The sequence below is a fragment of the Callionymus lyra genome, chromosome 1 (genome assembly GCF_982586985.1).
Source record: "Callionymus lyra chromosome 1, fCalLyr1.hap1.1, whole genome shotgun sequence".
Classification (NCBI taxonomy): Eukaryota; Metazoa; Chordata; class Actinopteri; order Syngnathiformes; family Callionymidae; genus Callionymus; species Callionymus lyra.
This window is the reverse complement of record NC_141818.1, coordinates 6,416,157-6,434,733: the sequence shown is the minus strand read 5'-3', so window position 1 is coordinate 6,434,733 and position 18,577 is coordinate 6,416,157. Positions and strand designations below refer to the sequence as shown.

General features: G+C 40.8%; 2 protein-coding genes across 2 annotated transcripts; both read right to left on the bottom strand.

Moving 5' to 3' along the window:
- Positions 1-4,162: 4,162 nt before the first annotated feature.
- LOC148087639 (transmembrane protein 17A) lies at positions 4,163-6,248 on the bottom strand. The gene is made up of 4 exons (XM_087796539.1): positions 6,125-6,248; positions 5,953-6,062; positions 5,784-5,897; positions 4,163-4,557 (listed from the first exon to the last, which is right to left on the bottom strand). The coding sequence occupies exons 1-4, from the start codon at positions 6,246-6,248 to the stop codon at positions 4,240-4,242; spliced, it is 666 nt and encodes a 221-aa protein (XP_087652665.1). The 3' UTR covers positions 4,163-4,239.
- Positions 6,249-6,954: 706 nt separating this feature from the next.
- On the bottom strand, positions 6,955-8,750 carry selenoe (selenoprotein e). The gene is made up of 4 exons (XM_087795947.1): positions 8,643-8,750; positions 7,858-7,934; positions 7,685-7,763; positions 6,955-7,255 (listed from the first exon to the last, which is right to left on the bottom strand). The coding sequence occupies exons 1-4, from the start codon at positions 8,748-8,750 to the stop codon at positions 7,112-7,114; spliced, it is 408 nt and encodes a 135-aa protein (XP_087652073.1). The 3' UTR covers positions 6,955-7,111.
- Positions 8,751-18,577: the final 9,827 nt, after the last annotated feature.

Genomic DNA, 18,577 nt, shown 5'->3' with positions numbered 1-18,577 from the left:
TCTATGTATCTATCTGTTGTGGTGAGGAATGAGCTGAGCCAAAAGGTAGTTGTTCTACATTCCTACTGTAATTTATGGTTACGGTACTAGTTGCTAGTACTGGTTAGTTTCTGGACACTTCCTTGGAGATGCTATAAAGAGATTGGTCATTGGTACCAGTAAGTAATTATTATGTGTAATATGCCTTTCTCGGATCAGGGTCACAAAGTACTTCAACAATCGAAACAATACACAGTTTAAATACATACTTTAAAAGGCCAAGACAACACGATGTTTCCTGAAGGAGTCAGTAGACTACAAAGATTAGGAGCAACAGCCTGGAAGGATTGAACCGTGTTCAGGAACCATCAGTAGATTCTGATCCACAGACCTCAGAGCCCGAGCTGGGGTGTAAGTCTGGATCAGATCAGTGATGTAAGGAGGAGTCTGACCATGAATAGATCTGAAAGTAAGAACCAGAATTTTAAATTGATCCTGAAAGAAACTGGAAGCCAGTGAAGAGCTTTAAGGATCAGAGAAATGTGAGTTCTTCTACTAGAGCAGTTCTGGGCAGGTAGGTCTCTCCAACTGGTCTCTTCCCTTCTGTTATGGAGTCTCCTGAGGGACAAAGGTTGTTCTGGCATCTTATCTCCTGAGGTGTTTCTGTCACACCGATTGGAGATCCAACATCACACCCAGGACACACCAAACTTTGCTCGGTTCACCTTGGTGTCGAGTCCGCCCTGGATGACCGAGCGTTTCATCTGATCGATGTTTTTCCTTTAAACAGTTTCCTTCCAGCCCGAGTCACTCGATATTAAATCTTCTCGGCTCATGTTTCCCCCTGATTTGAATCCCGACTCCGTTGATCCCCGGATCACGGCTGAGCGGTCACCGCTGGGCTAATGTGGATGTTTGTTTCCTTCAGGCTCTTATTTGCATCGAGCGGGGAAAAAAAAGATGAATGTCACGCATGCTGTTTTCTTTTGATTACCAATGTTTTCACCTCCGGGCGTTCAGCCGCTGATTAATGTCGAGACAAACCAAATGAAACGCCATTTTGTTCCCCCTCTCCTCCCCGGGGCGGCGAGTTGAGTTTGTTTTGTCGAGTTTGTTTTTGTGCGTCCCAGACCTCCCGATAGTTGACAGAGTGACACGAGAGGAACTCATTAATGAGATTTTTTTTTCCCAACTTGTTTTCTCCCTCCAGAGTCGGAGCTGAAAATTAAACGTCTAATTGGTCTCGGTACTGGTCAGGGGTCGTGACCCCCCGAGGCTGACGTCGCCGCGAAAAACTTTTCACTTAAGAAGTCAGACGACAATGATCGCGCCAGATAATCTGATTTGGGTTCGGAGGAGAATTCAAGCCTTGTGGCGCTTTATCAGAGACGCAGTCGTCTTATTTCACGAGTTTGTGGTGAAGATAAAAACAGGAAGTGAAGATTAAAGCTGATTAAATTAAAGATGCAGAAGTTTTTTTTATTTTTTTTAATAATGAAAAAGAAAAAAGCCGATTGTGGGGAAAGCGTCGTCTTGAATTCTAATGAAAAATAGTTGAAGCCACTGAATATCTTTTGAGTTTTCTTTTCATTCACTGCTACATGTTTGTGTTGAGGCTGATTCACATGGTAGAGTCAATGCAGAGGTTAAACTGTTGCGCTACAATATGGGGGTCCGGAGTGCAGATTTAACGTGGCAGCTCTTCCGTAGGAAGACAAAGGTACTTTCTCTACTATCTGCAATTTTCCACTAACTTTAGACCCCCAGCTCATTAACCTACTTTTTGTTTTTATATCAAAGAAGGCTGGAAGTTAATTAATACAAAATACATAATGTATCCAATACATTTAAAAAAAAATCTTGATTTACGAAAACGGACAATAATAATGTTTATTGTTTAAAAAAGTAGGAAAATGAATTTTTAAAAGATGGAATAAAAAGTTTTATATAATTAAGAAAAATGAATCAATAACCATTAAAGAAAAACATTTTGACACTCGACTAACCACCAACAGTTTTACCAACTTTTTGTTTTAGATGAATTTGATTGACGTTTTCGTTTTCAGGAGTCACTGAATCTTGTTCAAAAATGATCGTGGACTATTAGTCCATAGATCGATGGAACTAAAATGATAAAAGTTGCATAATATTGACGTAAATATTAAATCTGTATCAATTGAATTTTGGTTGTAAGGATATTACGATGCGATGAATTCAGAAACATATTGTTGAGTTTTGAGCATCTTGTCTTGCTTTGGAACCAATGATGAGTCACAGATTTTGTGCACATTTGTGCGCTTTAAATGGATGAAAATGTCCAAAAATGCTAAAAAACGAACGCTAAAAGGGCATCTGAAATCTGAAAAGCTTTCAAATGAATATACTTGGGTTTCGACAGAGTAATCTCTAGAGTAGGTGAACCGTCAAGCAGTTTTAAGGTGAACTCATTTGAGTTAACGATCATTAGTTAGCATTAGCAATGCTAGCCTAAAAACTTGACGACGACACCGGTCGTCTACGAGTCAATATTTAAACTCCGGTTCGTGAGCAGACGCTCAGAGCTGCTGCCGAACACAAACACAGGATTAGGATAATGAGGCACGCTCACGGATTAATTACTTCACGGCGTGTGTTCTCTCGTGTCACACTTCCCGACCTCCCGCCGATCAATTAGCGGAAAATATCCGTCGCGCTGACGGCGCTCGTTTCTCAGTCGACTCGGGCTCCAGCGTCGGCCCCGGGAAGAAGGCGAGTGTGTGGGGAGGGTTTCTGGTCGACTTCCCTGGAGTCTGTGGTCTCCAACAGTTGCAGCCAAGAACCTCACGGTGATGAGGAGGTGTGACCTGCACCACTTCAACAGGAAGTACATCTGGTCGTTCGTCACAGACAGGAAGTCTCCCCGGTTCGTCTCCATGCTTGTTGCATTACTGAAACCTAGAGAGAGTCACCAGCAGACCCGTGACTCGTGGGTTAATGCAGGACTCGGATTCAGGCGACGTAATCAAACCCCTGTCAATCCCGAGGAGCGTTTTTTTGCGATCTTTGTCATGAAGTGCGAATCTCATCTCGGTGCGTCGCCGAGACTCGCGGGGAAGTGAATTGCTTCGTCGCCTCCAGGTAATCAGAACCAAATTGAAGTCATCCCCGGCACCAATTTGGGTCAATATGGCCGCCCGCCAGCACGGATTCACATCCGCCGTTAGTGGCGTGTGAATGAGATTGGAATCTCATCTGCTGTCGCCGACATGTCGCGCAACACGGAGGGGAAGTAGATTGATAGGTAGGTTGGGGGGGCAGCAGGTGGTCGAGTATTCCCCAGAGGATGGACATGGAAGTGGGAATAATCCCGAGGATTGATTTGATGACGAAGAGGATCAGGAAGATCAGAAGTTAGTAGAAAAACGTGAGCATCGTTTAAGTGATTTTAAAGTTGAACAAAAATATAATTGATCCCGAATGTGAAATCATGGACGTGATACTTACATATACAAGAATGACACTGAGGGACAAAGGCGACACCTATCGGAGAATTATAAACGGTGCATGGTTGGACAAAGCTAAAAAAAAAAGTAAGTAAGTAAGTAAGTAATATTTATTTATATAGCGCTTTTCGAGACCAGGGTCACAAAGCGCTTAAACAATCAAAACAATACTCAAAAAAGTACATACTTTAAAAGCTAAGAAATGTCACTTTTGTTTAGAAAAATATCCCATGTTCATTTTTTTTGGGTCAAATTTCCTGTTGTTTAAAACATTAAATAATGTTATGAATAATATAAATAATACATGAAACAAAGGAAGGTATTAAGTCAGAAAAAAGTAGGAATTCAAGAAATAAAATGACAAAATTATAATCTAAGGAAAAGAAATGTAAAAATAAAAATCAAGCAGATAGTTCGACAAATATCACGTCCATGATGATAAAAATATAAAAATAATTGTGAACATAAAATAAAACAATAGTGATGTAATGCTGTAATACATTTAAGAGGTCAGGATTTATAGGAAAAATGGGGAGAAAAAAGAGACCAAAACAAATCCAAATTCGTATTTTAAAATGTATAAGTAATATTTGTTCGTAAAAAAAACAAAAAAAACAAACACAAAATAACTGTAAGAATAAATAAATGATAAGATAAAATCGAAATATAAAATAAATATATACAAGCTTGACCCACCACGAGGCTGGACAGAGACTCTAAAGTCTCTACATCAGGACCGGATCATCAGTATCTAAGTCGTAGGTTCTAAGACCAGTGTTCAGCGGCAGAGGTCCGGGGACGTGGGCAGGACGCTGCTGTAGTACGGGAGCCCATAGGTGGCGCTCATCGCGCTGGCGTGCCGCAGGTTCTGCACTTTGCCCAGCTGTCGCAGGTGGAAGAGGACGGTCAGTTTTCGGGTCATGGTCCGGAGAGCCAGGAAGGAGGCCAGGATCTGGGCCAGAAGGAAGAGCAGGTAGAGCGAGTGCACGGCTCGCTCCAGAGGCAGGATCAGCGTGTCCTCGTCGGTCAAGAAGAACAGAAGGATGGGAAGCTGGAAGGTGAAGGACAGCAGCCAGAAGACTGACAGCTCCGGCACCTGAGGACCCACAACCACAGCTTTGAGTTCATACTTCCAGAGTGAAGCATCACTTGTGTCTACTACTAGTACTACTACTGCTACTACTGTGACATGTAAACTAGCAGGATTTATCAGAGTGAGGCATCATTTTTTATCCAAAGTGAACTCAGAGTGATGCGTCACTTATTTTCTAATAAGACGTAAAAGATAGTCAGAGTGAGACATCGCTGGTGGTCCTGGCTGATATAAAAAAATCTGGTCCAGAGTGAGACATCCATTCAAGTTGAGAGTTAAACATCACATTTTGTCAGAGTGATACGTCACTCCTTCTCCAGAGTGAGAAATCACGAGTGGTCCCGGCTGATATAAAGATTCTGGTCCAGAGTGAGACATCACTTCTTGTCGAGGGTTAAACATCACATATTGTCAGAGTGATACGTCACTCTTTTTCCAGAGTGAGGCATTACTAGTGGTCCCGGCTGATATTAAAAAAATCTGGTCCAGAGTGAGACATCACTTCTAGTTGAGAGTTAAACATCACATATTGTCAGAGTGATACGTCACTCCTTTTCCAGAGTGAGACATCACTAGTGGTCCCGTCTGATATAAAAATTCTGGTCCAGAGTGAGACATCACTTCTTGTTAAGAGTTAAACATCCCATTTTGTCAGAGTGATACATGATTTTTTGTCCAGGGTGAGACGTAAAGTGTAGTCAGAGTGAGACATCACTACTGATCCCAACTGATGCATAACTTCTAGTCCAGTGTGAGACATCACTTTTTGTTGGATCCAGAGTGAAACGTCACTTCTTGTCCAGAGTGAGCGAAAAAAATTAAGCTAAAACGAGATGGCCCTTTTTTTTTACAGAGTGAGATTAATATAACATTTTGAGTGATACGTCACTTCCTGATCTCAGTGGGACAAAATGTAGTTTGAGTGAGACACCATTATTTGTCTACAGTGAGATGTAGAATTTCGTCAGAGTGATACATCGCTTGCAGTTCTGAGTGAGACACACCAATTTTTGTCCAGGTTGAGAGATACAATTAAGTCTAGAGTGAGATGTCACTTGTTTTCCAGAGTGAGACCTGAGAGTGATATGTCAGTCATGGACCAGAACGAACCATCAGTCATCGCTAAGAGTGATACTGTCATCAACTGTTGTACAGAGTGAGACCTCATGTGTAAATCGGAGCCTTCAGCCCTCAGTTCCAGGTCCTTCACCGCTGGCCTCTGGACTCACCTTCTCATTCAGGTTCCCGACGTAGCCCAGGTAGAGTCGTATCACTTCCACCAGCGTGAGGAGAACCACGCCGGTCACCAGCAGACCCTGGTAGTAGGCAGGAAGGTACTGGAACTGGAGGAGCAGATCTTAGCTCCTGGTCCACCTGGACCTTCTCACCGAGACTCACCTTTGCCTCCAGCATGAAGACGGAGGAGAACCACCAGCAGGGGAAGTAGAAGAGGTTGAAGTAAAGAAGCATCTGGAGAGGAAGATGAGACGCCAGCGTGTTGACCGCTGCTGGACACATGGACCTAGTCAGTCTCTTCTGTGATAGGACACCCAGACTTGAACTCACTGACCCGGGGTCTGATGGCGTCCCCTCTCGTCGCCGTCGTCCAATCGGCTGCTGCCGTTGTTCCAGACCGACGTCCCCACGTGGGCCAGACCCATCTGCAGGTTCTCGGGCGAGTAGAAGACCGGCATGGTGGCCCGGTGACCGACGGAAGCGGTTTGACTGCTAGTTAGTGACCAGACCAGAGGCCGGTTAATCAGATTACAGGAGGAGGCGGAGCCAGATTAGACCACATGGTTGTTAGGATTACAGGAAGTTAGTGGACATAATGCTGAGTCAACATTGCTACAATTACTAAATACAACGTCTTAATTAATATGATGTCATTATATTAGATGAACAACAATTAAAAAAGGGCTATATAAGTTTTAAAAAATAAGGTTTTATTATTATTATTATTACATTATGATCTTTCAACTATTTAATTAAATATATAAAGTTGTTTCAATTATAATTACAATTTATTTTTATTATTATTATGTTATTGTTCAATTCAATTCAAATTATGTTAATATTTTCACTTGTATTTTTCTTGTTTTTTTTCTTGAATGTCTGGATTTGAGATGAATTACAACAATCAGACAATAATCCGTTTTTATGTGTAACTGGTCATGAAAATAAATATAGCTGTTTTTTTTCCGTTAGGATTTACTTTTGTTTTATTTGTAACTTTTTGTTATCAGGTTAAAATCAGGTTTTAAATGCTTTAGTTCGTCAGGATGAAGGACACTAGTCTTTAATTCAAGACCTACATTAAAAGGAAAAGTTTTTATTTTGTAAAATAACTTCCTATGTCGAATTGCGATTGAATATAATTGAGAATAAAAACGTAACAAATATATTTATCATGTTTATTTACGGGACACCTGCACACTCGACACCGGGGCCGGCGAGCTCTCGGAACGGAACCCGAACTTTCCAGGTCCTTGAGGTTCCGCTCGTCATTAACGCCGTCCCCGGGGGTGCAGTGGCGCGGTGCGGCCACCAGATGTCGTCACAGCTCGTCCCGCGGGGCGTGCAGCGGGAAGTTCTGGAATTCTTCCGGAACTTTTTCACCTTTCTGGTCCCTCTTGTAGAACCCTAGAGAGTCCAACAGGGCGCTGATGTCATCGGCCTTCATGCCCTTGACGGGTACAGTCTGGAAATAAACAAACAACAAGAATAATAACGACAACTAGAAAGTGTGATCCTCGAGCTCCCTCTAGTGGTCAGTCAGTGAACTATTGTACCGATGTTTGTTTTATTCATTAAATCAATGAGTTTTTATTTGCCAACCAACGGCGACTAATATTTCTAATTAAGTATTTAAACAATACATATTTATTTAATAATCTACAAAGTTACAATATGTATTCAAAACACAATTTAATTTACTTGATGATTTATTTATAACCAAGATAAGATTATTTTTAATGCAATTAAATAAAACGTGTATTTATTACTTTATGTCAAATAAAATGTATAATTTACCACTTACCCTTCAAACCATGTTGAAAAAAGAAAAAAGTATTTGTACTGCACATGGAAAAAGTCATTATTTGAATAAAACTAATAATCTTCATGTCACCTTGACGACTTCGTCTTTGTCGTCATAGAATACGAGACGAGGCTTCTTCTCCTCCGAGGAATCGTACTCCAGGTTGTGGCTGCGCAGAAGTTTAGGAGAAAACATGTTTATTTCAAGGTGATTCTAACCCTGAGAGCAGCTCGGTCATCCGGGAGAGACGCGGAGAAGGATACTAGAGCGCGGAGCGATCCATCAAGAAGTGATGCAGTTCCGGCATCTTCTTTATGCCTCATCCGACCACGCTGGGAGCCTGCAGGGGGCGCAGTGGAGCAGAAAGAAAGTTCCTTTAATTCATATTACACTTATTTATTTACTCCGAATGCACATACATATTAATTTATTATTAATTTCACAGTATATATTTCTTATCTATACTAGATACATATTTAAACATATTTTTTTACAAATATTTTCATACATTTCTGATGATGTTTTATATTTTATTTTTTATTTTTCAATCATGTTATTTTATTTCAAGATGTTTTATTTTAAGGTTCATTAAAACACCTTTTAAACATTTTCTAAAAATGTCATTCATCTATTTGAACATTTTATTACGAAACTTATTTCTTTATTGCCTGTACTGCCACAAAAAAATACTATGTTGAATTTACTACACTGGAAATAAAATTGTAATTTTACACCTTCTTTTCTTAAAGTCGAAACACTGCTTTAAATATTTCAGTGTTTTCTCAAGTAAAATATTATTAATTTGGTTTCTTATCTATTTTAATTTATTAATAATAATGAAATTATGATATATCAAAATTCTAGTATTACAATGGTAAACATGAATAAATATTGGAATTAGCATTAATAATGTATATAATCGTATTGAAAAAACACGTTGAAATTCTAACAACACTTCGTAATCTTATTTTAAGTGACTTTCTAAACTTAAGGACATAAATTAATGTATTTATTAACAATAATTCACTGGTTTCTTCAAAAGACTCACCAAGAGTTTCGCTCTGGCAATGACTCGTTTCTCTTCCTTCGCGGTCTCGTTCTCCTGGGTCGCCGCCTGGACGACGAGCAGCAGAACCAGAACCAAACAGAACCTCATCCTGGACCAGCTCGATCAGTCTGAAGATCCTGCAACAGTGTCACAGGTGTGGGGGGCAGCAGACGGAACCACGGCGGGTCCAGTGAGGAGGGGTCGCTGTCGTCACGTGACTTCAGCCCCAACTTTTAAATATTAACACTTTAAAATTTGGTCAAAAACTGGAAGAGTCAGCGAGTCATTCCACAGGTGACGAGAGTTTGTTCCGATCCATTTCAATTTTAATTCATGAACTTCACAGTCCATCACGGACCCCCCTGCAGTGGTCAGTGGTCTCGTCTCAACACCTGCGCTCTTATCTATTCGTCACACGCCGGTGGGAGCTTCACAGATGTTCTGCTGGTCCAGGTCCAGATGAAGTTCTGACGCAGGTGAGGTTCACGTGTCTTGTAGAGTGAAGGGAGGATGATGTCGTGATATCGTGGTGAGGAAAGAGCTGAGCCAGGAGACAAAATGTTGACCATTGTTTCACTTGCTGTTATATTTAGCATACATAGAGTCATTTACGTTAAATTTTCACTGATGAATGTATTAAAAACATCTTGTTCTGTAGCAATTAATCTACTAAATTAATTAAATACCAATAAAGTAAGTACAAAACCATTCAAAAGAATAATAATAAGCAGAAATTATATATAAATCCTATCATGATTATAACAACAACATGTTATTGAATGTACTGTTATTAAGGAATTACAGAGAGTCGAAGAGAAAAACGTTTTATTTATGTTTTTTGAGAATGATGTTGAACAAAAGCAAAGAAAAAAAACTGAATTATTTGAGTTTACTTCGCCAAACTAACACGCTTCTGGCACTTATGTTTTCATTTCTGTCATATTTTGACAACTGACCTAGACCTGAGTTTTGGATTATCATTGGATTGTTTTTAGATTTAAAAAAAATCCTGAATGGAGAATGATGGAAAACTGCGTATACAAATAAAGTTCATACAAACGCATTACAAACAAAAATAACAAGCGAAAACATACGATAAATACCTTATTATAATAATATCAATAACTTTTCGTGTTAATATATTAACAAGTAATTGAATAAATTCAGATTATGAATGATCGTCATAGCCAAAGAAAAATATAAAAAACTGTTCATTTTTGTTTTTGAAAAGGCCTATGAACAAAATCAAAATTAATAAAATTAAATAAAACAAATTAAAATATACCCTTTTTTATATTTGTTTTTTTTTTTATCAACGTGCAATAACCCAGGGTCGCCACACGGTGGGGGAAGAGGCGCACAAACGCTCGGTGGTTCGACTCCAAACTAAATAAACTCTTCCTGTCTGGAATGCTGCAAACGTCTTCCAGACATTTTGAGGACCGGACTCGTGTTCTGGGTCATCCTGGAGCCCGCTGGAGTGGACCGGGTCGCGGCGATGATGTGGTGACGCGTGGATGGATCCACATGTGTTCAGCATCAGCATGTTTCTGCTCCAGTCACGTGACCAAAAGAGAAGCAGAAGTTGTTCGTTTTTTTTTTTTCTGCTGACAAAGTGGAAAACAAGCTGAGGGATGAAGGAGGTTTTTCTCTCCCTCTGAGAGTCCAACTCGAGGGGCCACAGCGTTGAACAGCCAACAACTCCCTCGTATATTTTATAATTTATTAGACTTTTTTTTTTTACCGCCAACTCTGACATAAAAAAAACACCACAATACAGACATAAATCTACTTCCTGTCTTCATTTAAAAGTAATTTTTGACACTTCAAATCTTAAGTGATTCTCAATGGTCACGTTTAGTGCTTTAAAATTGTGTTTTCCTAAAATGAACTGTTCCGTTTTTGTAGGTTTATGGTTTTAAGTAATTGGAACATTATCGATTAATCTATTTTTCGAGTGTACATTTTTAAATATGCTTTATTTTGAAAAAAGTTAGTTTTATTGGTTTATTGGGTTATGTTTTGTCAAATTAAAAACTTTAATGGATAAAACACGTTTAATAAATATATTTGTTTTTTCAAATGAAGTAAAATGATAAGAAAATAAAAGATAAATGTGACTTTATTTCATTTTATTTTCATTTTAGTTTTGTATGACAAAATCATTCAAAATGTATTTACGAAGTTGAATTTTAAACATAAGAAGTTTTTATTTTTCATATGAGGAATAAATAATGTGCTTTCAAGAGCTCAAGTTCAGTTCTAGGGCATAACAACTGATTCATCAAGTGTGAGAGCGCCCCCTTGTTGCACACGTGAACACTAAAATAAGTAAAATAGTGACGAACACGAAGACTATAAAGCCGTGTTGAGTTCATCAAGTTATGATGGGTTGTTTGAAAACTACATTTCTTTTCAAGTCTGAGATCAAACGGTCAAACACCTTCTGGCAGCAGCTCGGCCAGACTCTGACTTCCTGTCCCACCGGTCAGTCTGCGGGGCGAGTTATTTATAGTCCAGGGAGAGAGAGAGAGAGAGAGAGAGATGTAAACAGTCATGATGGGTGTCTTATCAGTTCTGCTACTGAGCTCCGTCTTCTCGTAAAGCCACGAGGAAGTGGGGCCACGTGGAGGATCCTGTCAGGAAGAGGCTAATGAGGCCCCTGACTCAAAGGCTCCTCCACTCACGCTGGGGGCAGAGGAAACTCTCTGGTGGGGCTCGGAGCAGCAGGTGTTGGGTCAGGACCCGACTGAGGGAAGCAACCGGTTTTTCTTTTAGGTTCTCTTATCCGGGACAGAGATACTTAATAAAATGGGGAGCCAAGTCATTGAAGACTCGGTGTAGAACTTGAGATGCCCTGGTCAGACCGAGGTCAAAGATCCGGCGTATGGCTTTAAAAAATAGGACCAGGTCGAAAACCCCCTTTTATCTGAGGTCCTACCGCCGGTGGGCTCCTCTGCGAGACAGTCGGAGTCTGAGACCCACCATCTTTATCTCCTCTTCAGTCACAAGACTGCGGCGCATCACCGAGGCACGTCGTCTGGACCAGAAGTAGGTCAACAGACAAGAACAGTCCTGGCGTGGGCGTGAAGGGGGGGACTTGGACCGGCCGAGGTGGGAAGGAGAGGGGAGTCGGATCGACACCCATAGCTGTCCGGTTCCTGGGCCACATCAGAGGAGTCGGTAGGAGAGGAGGGGGGTGAGCAGACAGCAAACGGTGGTCCCTCCCTCTAATCTCCGCCGGCTAATCAGAAACACATGCTCGTCCTCCATAATGGCTCCAGTGTAGTCCTGCAGCAGCGCAGACCCACTTCTGAGGCTTAACCCAGTGAACGCCGTCCATGCCGAGCCTCACAAACACATTTGCTTTTGTGGAACGTTTAGTCTTGTGATCCTGATGCTTCACGGTTTCTGGAGAGAAAAGCGGAAACTTTCTGCAGCCGAAGAGAGGAAGGCGGGGGGGGGAGGTGTTTGGGTCAGTAGAGTTGCGTGAAAGCTGAAACCTCAAGGCTCAAGAGTCCCAGCAAACTGTCGCGATAGCGAGAGAATCGGAGGAAGAGGTGAAGGAAACGACGAGGAGAGCGACAGCAACCACCCAGACCGGGCTGTTATTCAGTGAGCGATTTCCACAGTTGTGCACGCGTTTTCCAGAAGTCATCTGGGAAAGTATGCGGGTGAAGATGGATGAGGTGTCACGTTCGAGGCCGCAAAAATGCAAGTGTTATGAGACGATCGGAGTCTGAGAGTCGCATGAATGAAAGACGGACGAGATTCGTCAAAACAAGACACTTGTTTACCAAAAGAAACTGACTACATTTGAAAGTGTGGAGGCAGGACTTGCCTCAGCCCGACGGACCATATTGATCAAGGTTTTCATAGCCCCCTCAGAGTCTCACTGGACCCTTGTTCTAGCTCTTGACCTAGGGTCCCCGGGTCCTTTGACACCGTGTGGCTTCTCTATTGGATAGGAATGGTTTCGGACAATGGTCCTTGTTTCCTTGATACCATCACCTAGGGTATTTCTATAAGAGGTTATGGTTGTTTTTGGCGACCTCAACCTGGACCTATCATACGGTATCATCCAGAAACTCCTTATAGTGTCAGTGACCTTGTGAACCAAGGCCGACCTAGATGTAATGCTCGTAGTTTTACTTAGTTTAAAGAGTTGCCAGTTCCAGAGGGATCCAGATATGTGGATGGAGCTATGGTACATAAGGTCCTAGTCCCTTTGAGCAACCACATTCAAAACATCTACTTGGATTGACCCTCCAGAAACTGCTGGAGATCCCCTCGACCTCATGGATCAGGATTCTGCTGACCGAGAATTCCACTCCTGTAAGTAGTTCAGTGGGAAATCAAGTGTGACGCTCCCAGCTGTATTTGGATCTTGGTTCTATGGGTCTCAGGGTTCTGAGGCACTCAGGATCAGATCAGCTTCTGGTTGTACAAAACCACAATCCAGTCCATGACACCCTGACACGGATACACTTGAGGGGAGGGCCACACACCAGGGTCTCCTACTCATTGGTTTATCGGGTCTATAAAGATTCAGAGTCAAACAATACAAACTAGAAAAGCACTGAGAAAGATGACTTCAATAATAACAGAGCATTAAATCAATAAAATAACTTATTCGTTTTGAGAGAAAATCTGTTTCCTGAACCAGGAACTGACCTCATGCTTCTAGTATAGCATCTTAACTAATAAACCATGTTGTCGAATGAACAACAACAGCACAACTTGTCAACACAATCACATGGAAGTTGAGAATCAAATGTATTCTCTTAACATTAAACTTGTTTTTTTATGACTTTTTCTCCGATCCTTAAAACTCTTCACTGGCTTCCAGTTTCTTTCAGGATCAACTTTAAAATTCTGGTTCTTACTTTCAGATCTATTCATGGTCAGGCCCCTCCTTACATCAGTGATCTGATCCAGCCTTACACCCCAGCTCGGGCTCTGAGGTCTGTGGATCAGAATCTACTGATGGTTCCTGAACACGGTTCAGGACCAGAGGAGAGAAATCTTTTCAGGCTGTTGCTCCTAAGCTTTGGAACGATCTTCCTCTGTGTTTGATGATCTACTGACTCCTTCAAGAAACATCTTAAGACGTTTTTATTTGTTCAGGCTTTTTCTTGATTTTCTGGAACTCCTGTGTTGTTCTCAGTATTATCTTGATCTTTAAAGTATATACTTTTTTGAGTATTGTTTTGATTGTTAAAGCGCTTTGTGACCCTGGTCTGGAAAAGCGCTATACAAATAAATATTACTTACTTACTTACTTACTTATTTTAATGTGGACGCATGAGTAACAGCAGTTTAAAGCCACTCTAGCGAATGATGAATCCTTCAAAACCTTCCTGGAACCAGATGGAACTACAAAACACTCAACGTCACCAATGAGTTATACTTAGTAAACAAACACAAAACGTCTTCGGTAGATGTATTAAGAACTATTCTCGGGTACATTAAGGGAAGCGTCGACTCAAACATTAGCTCACGCTGTACGTTGAAGACTCGTTTTTGGGTTATTTTTCGCTGCAACAGACGAGCAACAAACTTCTCGGTCTCTGTGACCCAGTTTCAGCACTCGGTCAGCTCGTCTATTTGGGAGGTCGGTTCCGTGCGGTTTTCTCTCGATGCGAGTGTCGAGAGCAGACTTTTTTAGCTGCGAGGGAGTTTTGGCTCGTTATAATGACAGTCTTAAATCGCAGAGTAAGTAGATGTCACTGGAAATCTACGAACATACATCTGATGCTGGCGCTGTTTCCTCCCCCGGCCTCCCCCACTGCACCCCACCGGCGTTATGGTTTGGGAGCTGACCTCAGTCCTCTGTGGTTTTGGATCTGGAGAAGCAGCAGCTCCGTTTCCAGTAAAAGTCGCTTTATAGTTTTCTGCCCCAAAAAACTCGGTGGAGCCGTTTTTAAACGTCTGCCTTGCAGTGACTAGAAGCACCACGTGGGGGCGAATTGGTGTTTTATTTCTGACATGTTTGAGAGACTTTTGGAAAAACCATTCAACATATACTTATTTAGCAATATGCAATTCCAATGGTGCTAACCTGAGGCTAGCTTTTTCTTTGCTTGTGTTGTACGTATGTGGATATTTTCTTATAAGGTTTAACACACAATAGATATTAAGTTCAAGATGTACATTCAATAAAATCCGGGGAAAGAATGTAAAAATAGTGTGTATTGAGGAAAACATTTGAAAAAAAACAAGCATATTAAATACTTACAAACACAAAAATAAGTTGACAATCAGCAGGAACTTTGATCAATTCCTGTTCAAGATTTTGTGAATTTCTTCCAATACTTCTTGCAAGTAAATATTTTAAAAAGTATTAAAAGCAATTTTACATCTTACATACACAGCGAGTCTTTAACTTACCAAATTAGCATTAATGTTGCCATTATTAGTTAGCATTAACCAACCCCTGTTTTCAAGAGATAGACTTTAACTGCAAAATGTAGTTTTCTCAAAAATGTTTGGCGCGTTGGCAAAAAGAAGTTGTTGCTAACACGAGTTAGCAGCAACAACAACAACTTATTTTTTTTGCCAACATGTACGTTACGGTATTCAAAATGCTATTATTAAACACATTGCTAACTGACAACAAACAGTTCAAACACTGTCAGCATGATCGTATGCTTTCAAGGTCAAAGTTCATTATGAAAATCTAATTTTACGTCCAATTTCAGCGTACCAAGTCAGTCAAAACTTTGGCGTGACAGTGAGAGTGCAGATTGGACGACTTACGAGTCGACCCTTGATGTCATCAAGTTACCACGAAGATGTTTTCACAAACCAAACAGAGGCCCGAGTGTGACCCCTGAGGGACTCCATATGTAACATGTTAGCCCATATGGCAGCAACAGTAGTAAGACCAGAGTGGACCGGTCCAGACCTTCATCTCATCAGTGATGAATCCTTAAATTCCTGGTCAGTCCTCCATCAGCGTCTTTCAAGTGTAACCTGACTCTGCGTTCTTTCTGCTTTGCATTGCAGAAAATATTTGTCTTTTCCCCCCTCACTCATAAATTTCCTTCTTCCTCTCCTAGCAGGGACTGAAATGGCTACCAGATGTGGTTCCAATCTGTTTCTGTTGCCGTGGAAACCAGGGGACTGGAAATAGGTTTTGTGAGTCCAGGGCTTTTGGCTGACTCACTGAGCTCTAAAGCAGAGCGGCTCTACAGACTTGGCAGGCTCGGGGTGCCGCAGTCGTGTTTAGACTGGCAGCCGGCGTGTCATCGAACCCCTCGATCCCCGAACCCCGACTCTTGCACCGCAGAACAGTCGGCCCTTTGTGTTCGTTTGCGCGGCGGGCGCCAGAGTGAACTTCAGCCAAGACGTCGGGCACGACTCCTGGAGGTTGAGCGAGGGGCCAGTTGGAGCGTCGCACCTCGTGTCACGCGGGCGACAAGTGTCGGACGGCTCAGCTGAGAACCTGCGAGTCGACGACAGGCAGATGGAGACGTTCGTATCAACGATCCGCGACACTTTCAGTCGAGGTTTCGATGTCGGCGGAGTCAACTTTTTAGAAAACACTTTCAACAGCAAGGACTGAACCAAAGTGCTGACTCATCATACTTCAGTTCAATTTTCTCTATGATAAAACATTTGCTTTCCCACATCTTCATTGGACAACCAATGCTATTAGTATCACGATACAGGGTCAACAATACTATATGTTGTGGTACTGTAGTAACAAGGATATATGTGTAGTATTGTCAAGTACTTGACTCTGGTGTTGCAGAATTTACAGATCTCGTAACTGCTTTCATTTGTTCTGATACCAAAAATACGTCCAAACATCAGCTTTAAGAGCTGCTGTAGTCGACTGTATCCTCTCGTCCTCGGTTATTGGCAGGACAGGATCTCAGTGGGATTTCATTGTTCCTTTAGCTGTGGAGGACGTAATGAATGCTGCCATCTAGCGGCCATAAGAGCAATTGCAAGATAAAAATGAACAAAGGCCGTAAATATTTGCATGTTATTTGTAAATAAAAATCAATATTATTTGATTCTCAACACACTATATTGAAATATAAACCGTCAACAACTATAATATAAATGATTTAAAAGCCAAAATAAAGTTAGATTTTTCGTAATGGACTTTACCTGCTGGACCCTCGACTATGGTCCTGAAGCCATCTTGCCAAAGAAAGGTTTCCAAAGAACGTAAAATCGTCACAACTAGTCTAAGCTCGCAAGTATTGAACCTCTTTAAAACCTTCCACAGTCTTGAATTGAAATGAGTGAACATAAATAAAAAGTTTGGATGAACCAGCGACGTCTGGAGATCCTGTGGTAATAATTCTCGATTAGATCATTACGAATGTCTTTATCGCGAACGTCTCATCGTTCCCGCCGGGGGCCGCGACCTCTTGTCAATCTGTCGCTTGAATGTTATCCCGTCCGGCGCGAGGAAAAACAAGCCGTATTCTCTCCAGAGGTGCGCGACGATTGATATCCGAGCCTCTTCCTGAGACCGGTTTCGGGTCGACCCCGGGTTCTTCAAAGAGCCGCAGGAAACCAGGAGCTGCTGCCGAAGGAACAGAAGCTCCTTTCATGGGAGGAACAGTGGAAAGTCTGTGCTGAGATGTTCATCACGCGCCACATATATGTCGTCTTAGGAGAGTTCGGGATGTGACCAGAGGGGATCCGCACCAGGGTGGAGGTCATGTGATCAGGAGTAACCAGTCGTTCAAAATATTCCTGGACACATCCACTGACAGGTCTTTTTTCTGTAGTATTTTAAAGAGTAGTTGAGTAAAGACACTTGTGCTGGTTTTATTTCAATCCTCTTAAGTGCCTGAACGATTTATGAGTTGTTATTTTTTTTAAAGACTTATTTTGTCCGTTTTGAAAAAAAAATTAGACAGTCAACTTCCTTATGTCTGTTTTTTGTGCCATATATCATCATATAAATCATCATTTATATATATATACGTACGGTTGATGCAATTCTGGGGTTGTTTATGTAGTTGGTCTGTAGACAGTCAACTCCCTTTTTCATAAATCAATGGCTTTTTTGTGGCCTTGCTTAAGTAACTATTTTTTATTATGGTTGTGTGGCAATTTCTCCAAGTACTAAAATGTTTTTGTTGGTTTTTGAAAAATATTTGTTGTGTTTTTGTTGCCATGATCAAGTTTGTTTGTTTTTTTAAACCTATAGTTAAACTGTTATCTTCTTTTAAACCTTTTTTTAATGTTTTTTGTTAGTTAGACACTTAACTACTATTTTATGGCTTATGGATTTTTTGTTGCCATGATGAAGTTACTTTTCTCACAGCTGTGGAAATTGTGTCAAACCCTTTAAAATTTACCAGTGTTTTGTCTGTTTTTGAAAGTCGTTTCTTGTGCTTTTTTTGTTAGTTAGTCGGTGAGAAGTCAATTTTCTTTGAACAAAAGAAACAATTATGGCTTTTTTGTTGCCTTGATCAAGTTGCTTTTTTAAACATTTGTGGATTTTATTTGGCAATTCTGTCAAACGCTGTATGATTTACGAGATGTTTGTCTTTTTTTGTTAGTGAGCCTGTATGATAGTCAACTTCCTTTTCCAAAAATCCTGCGTTTTTTGTTGCCTTGATCAAATAAATTTTGAAAAAAAGTAACTTGATCAAGGCATACTCTTAAGAGTAAAGTTATTTACAGGTCTTTATTTAAATGTTATATTTTTTTCTGGTAATGAAAAAGAAGATATGATCTAGTTCTATTTCTCTATAAGTCAGTATTTTCTTTTTTAAATCAATCTTTATTTCTACACTTTACTCAGTGGAATATTTTTGTGTTTTTTTAATTTTTCTTCATTCACACTTCACTTTCAAAAAGTTCTTATTTAGAGTTTCTACTTTTAGGAACGACTCAAATTAATTTTCTACGATTCGTACTTTGTGTCGAAAAAATATTCCTCAGAAACCGTTTGTGTTTTA

What these genes read in the sequence shown, in the direction of transcription:
- LOC148087639 (XM_087796539.1), bottom strand. Translation starts at nt 6,248, where the DNA reads ATGCCGGTCTTCTACTCGCCCGAGAACCTGCAGATGGGTCTGGCCCAC. An exon ending in TCTTCATGCTGGAGGCAAAG is followed by an intron (nt 5,898 to 5,952) that starts GTGAGTCTCGGT and finishes CTGCTCCTCCAG; the next exon opens with TTCCAGTACCTTCCTGCCTA. An exon ending in TCGGGAACCTGAATGAGAAG is followed by an intron (nt 4,558 to 5,783) that starts GTGAGTCCAGAG and finishes GTGGGTCCTCAG; the next exon opens with GTGCCGGAGCTGTCAGTCTT.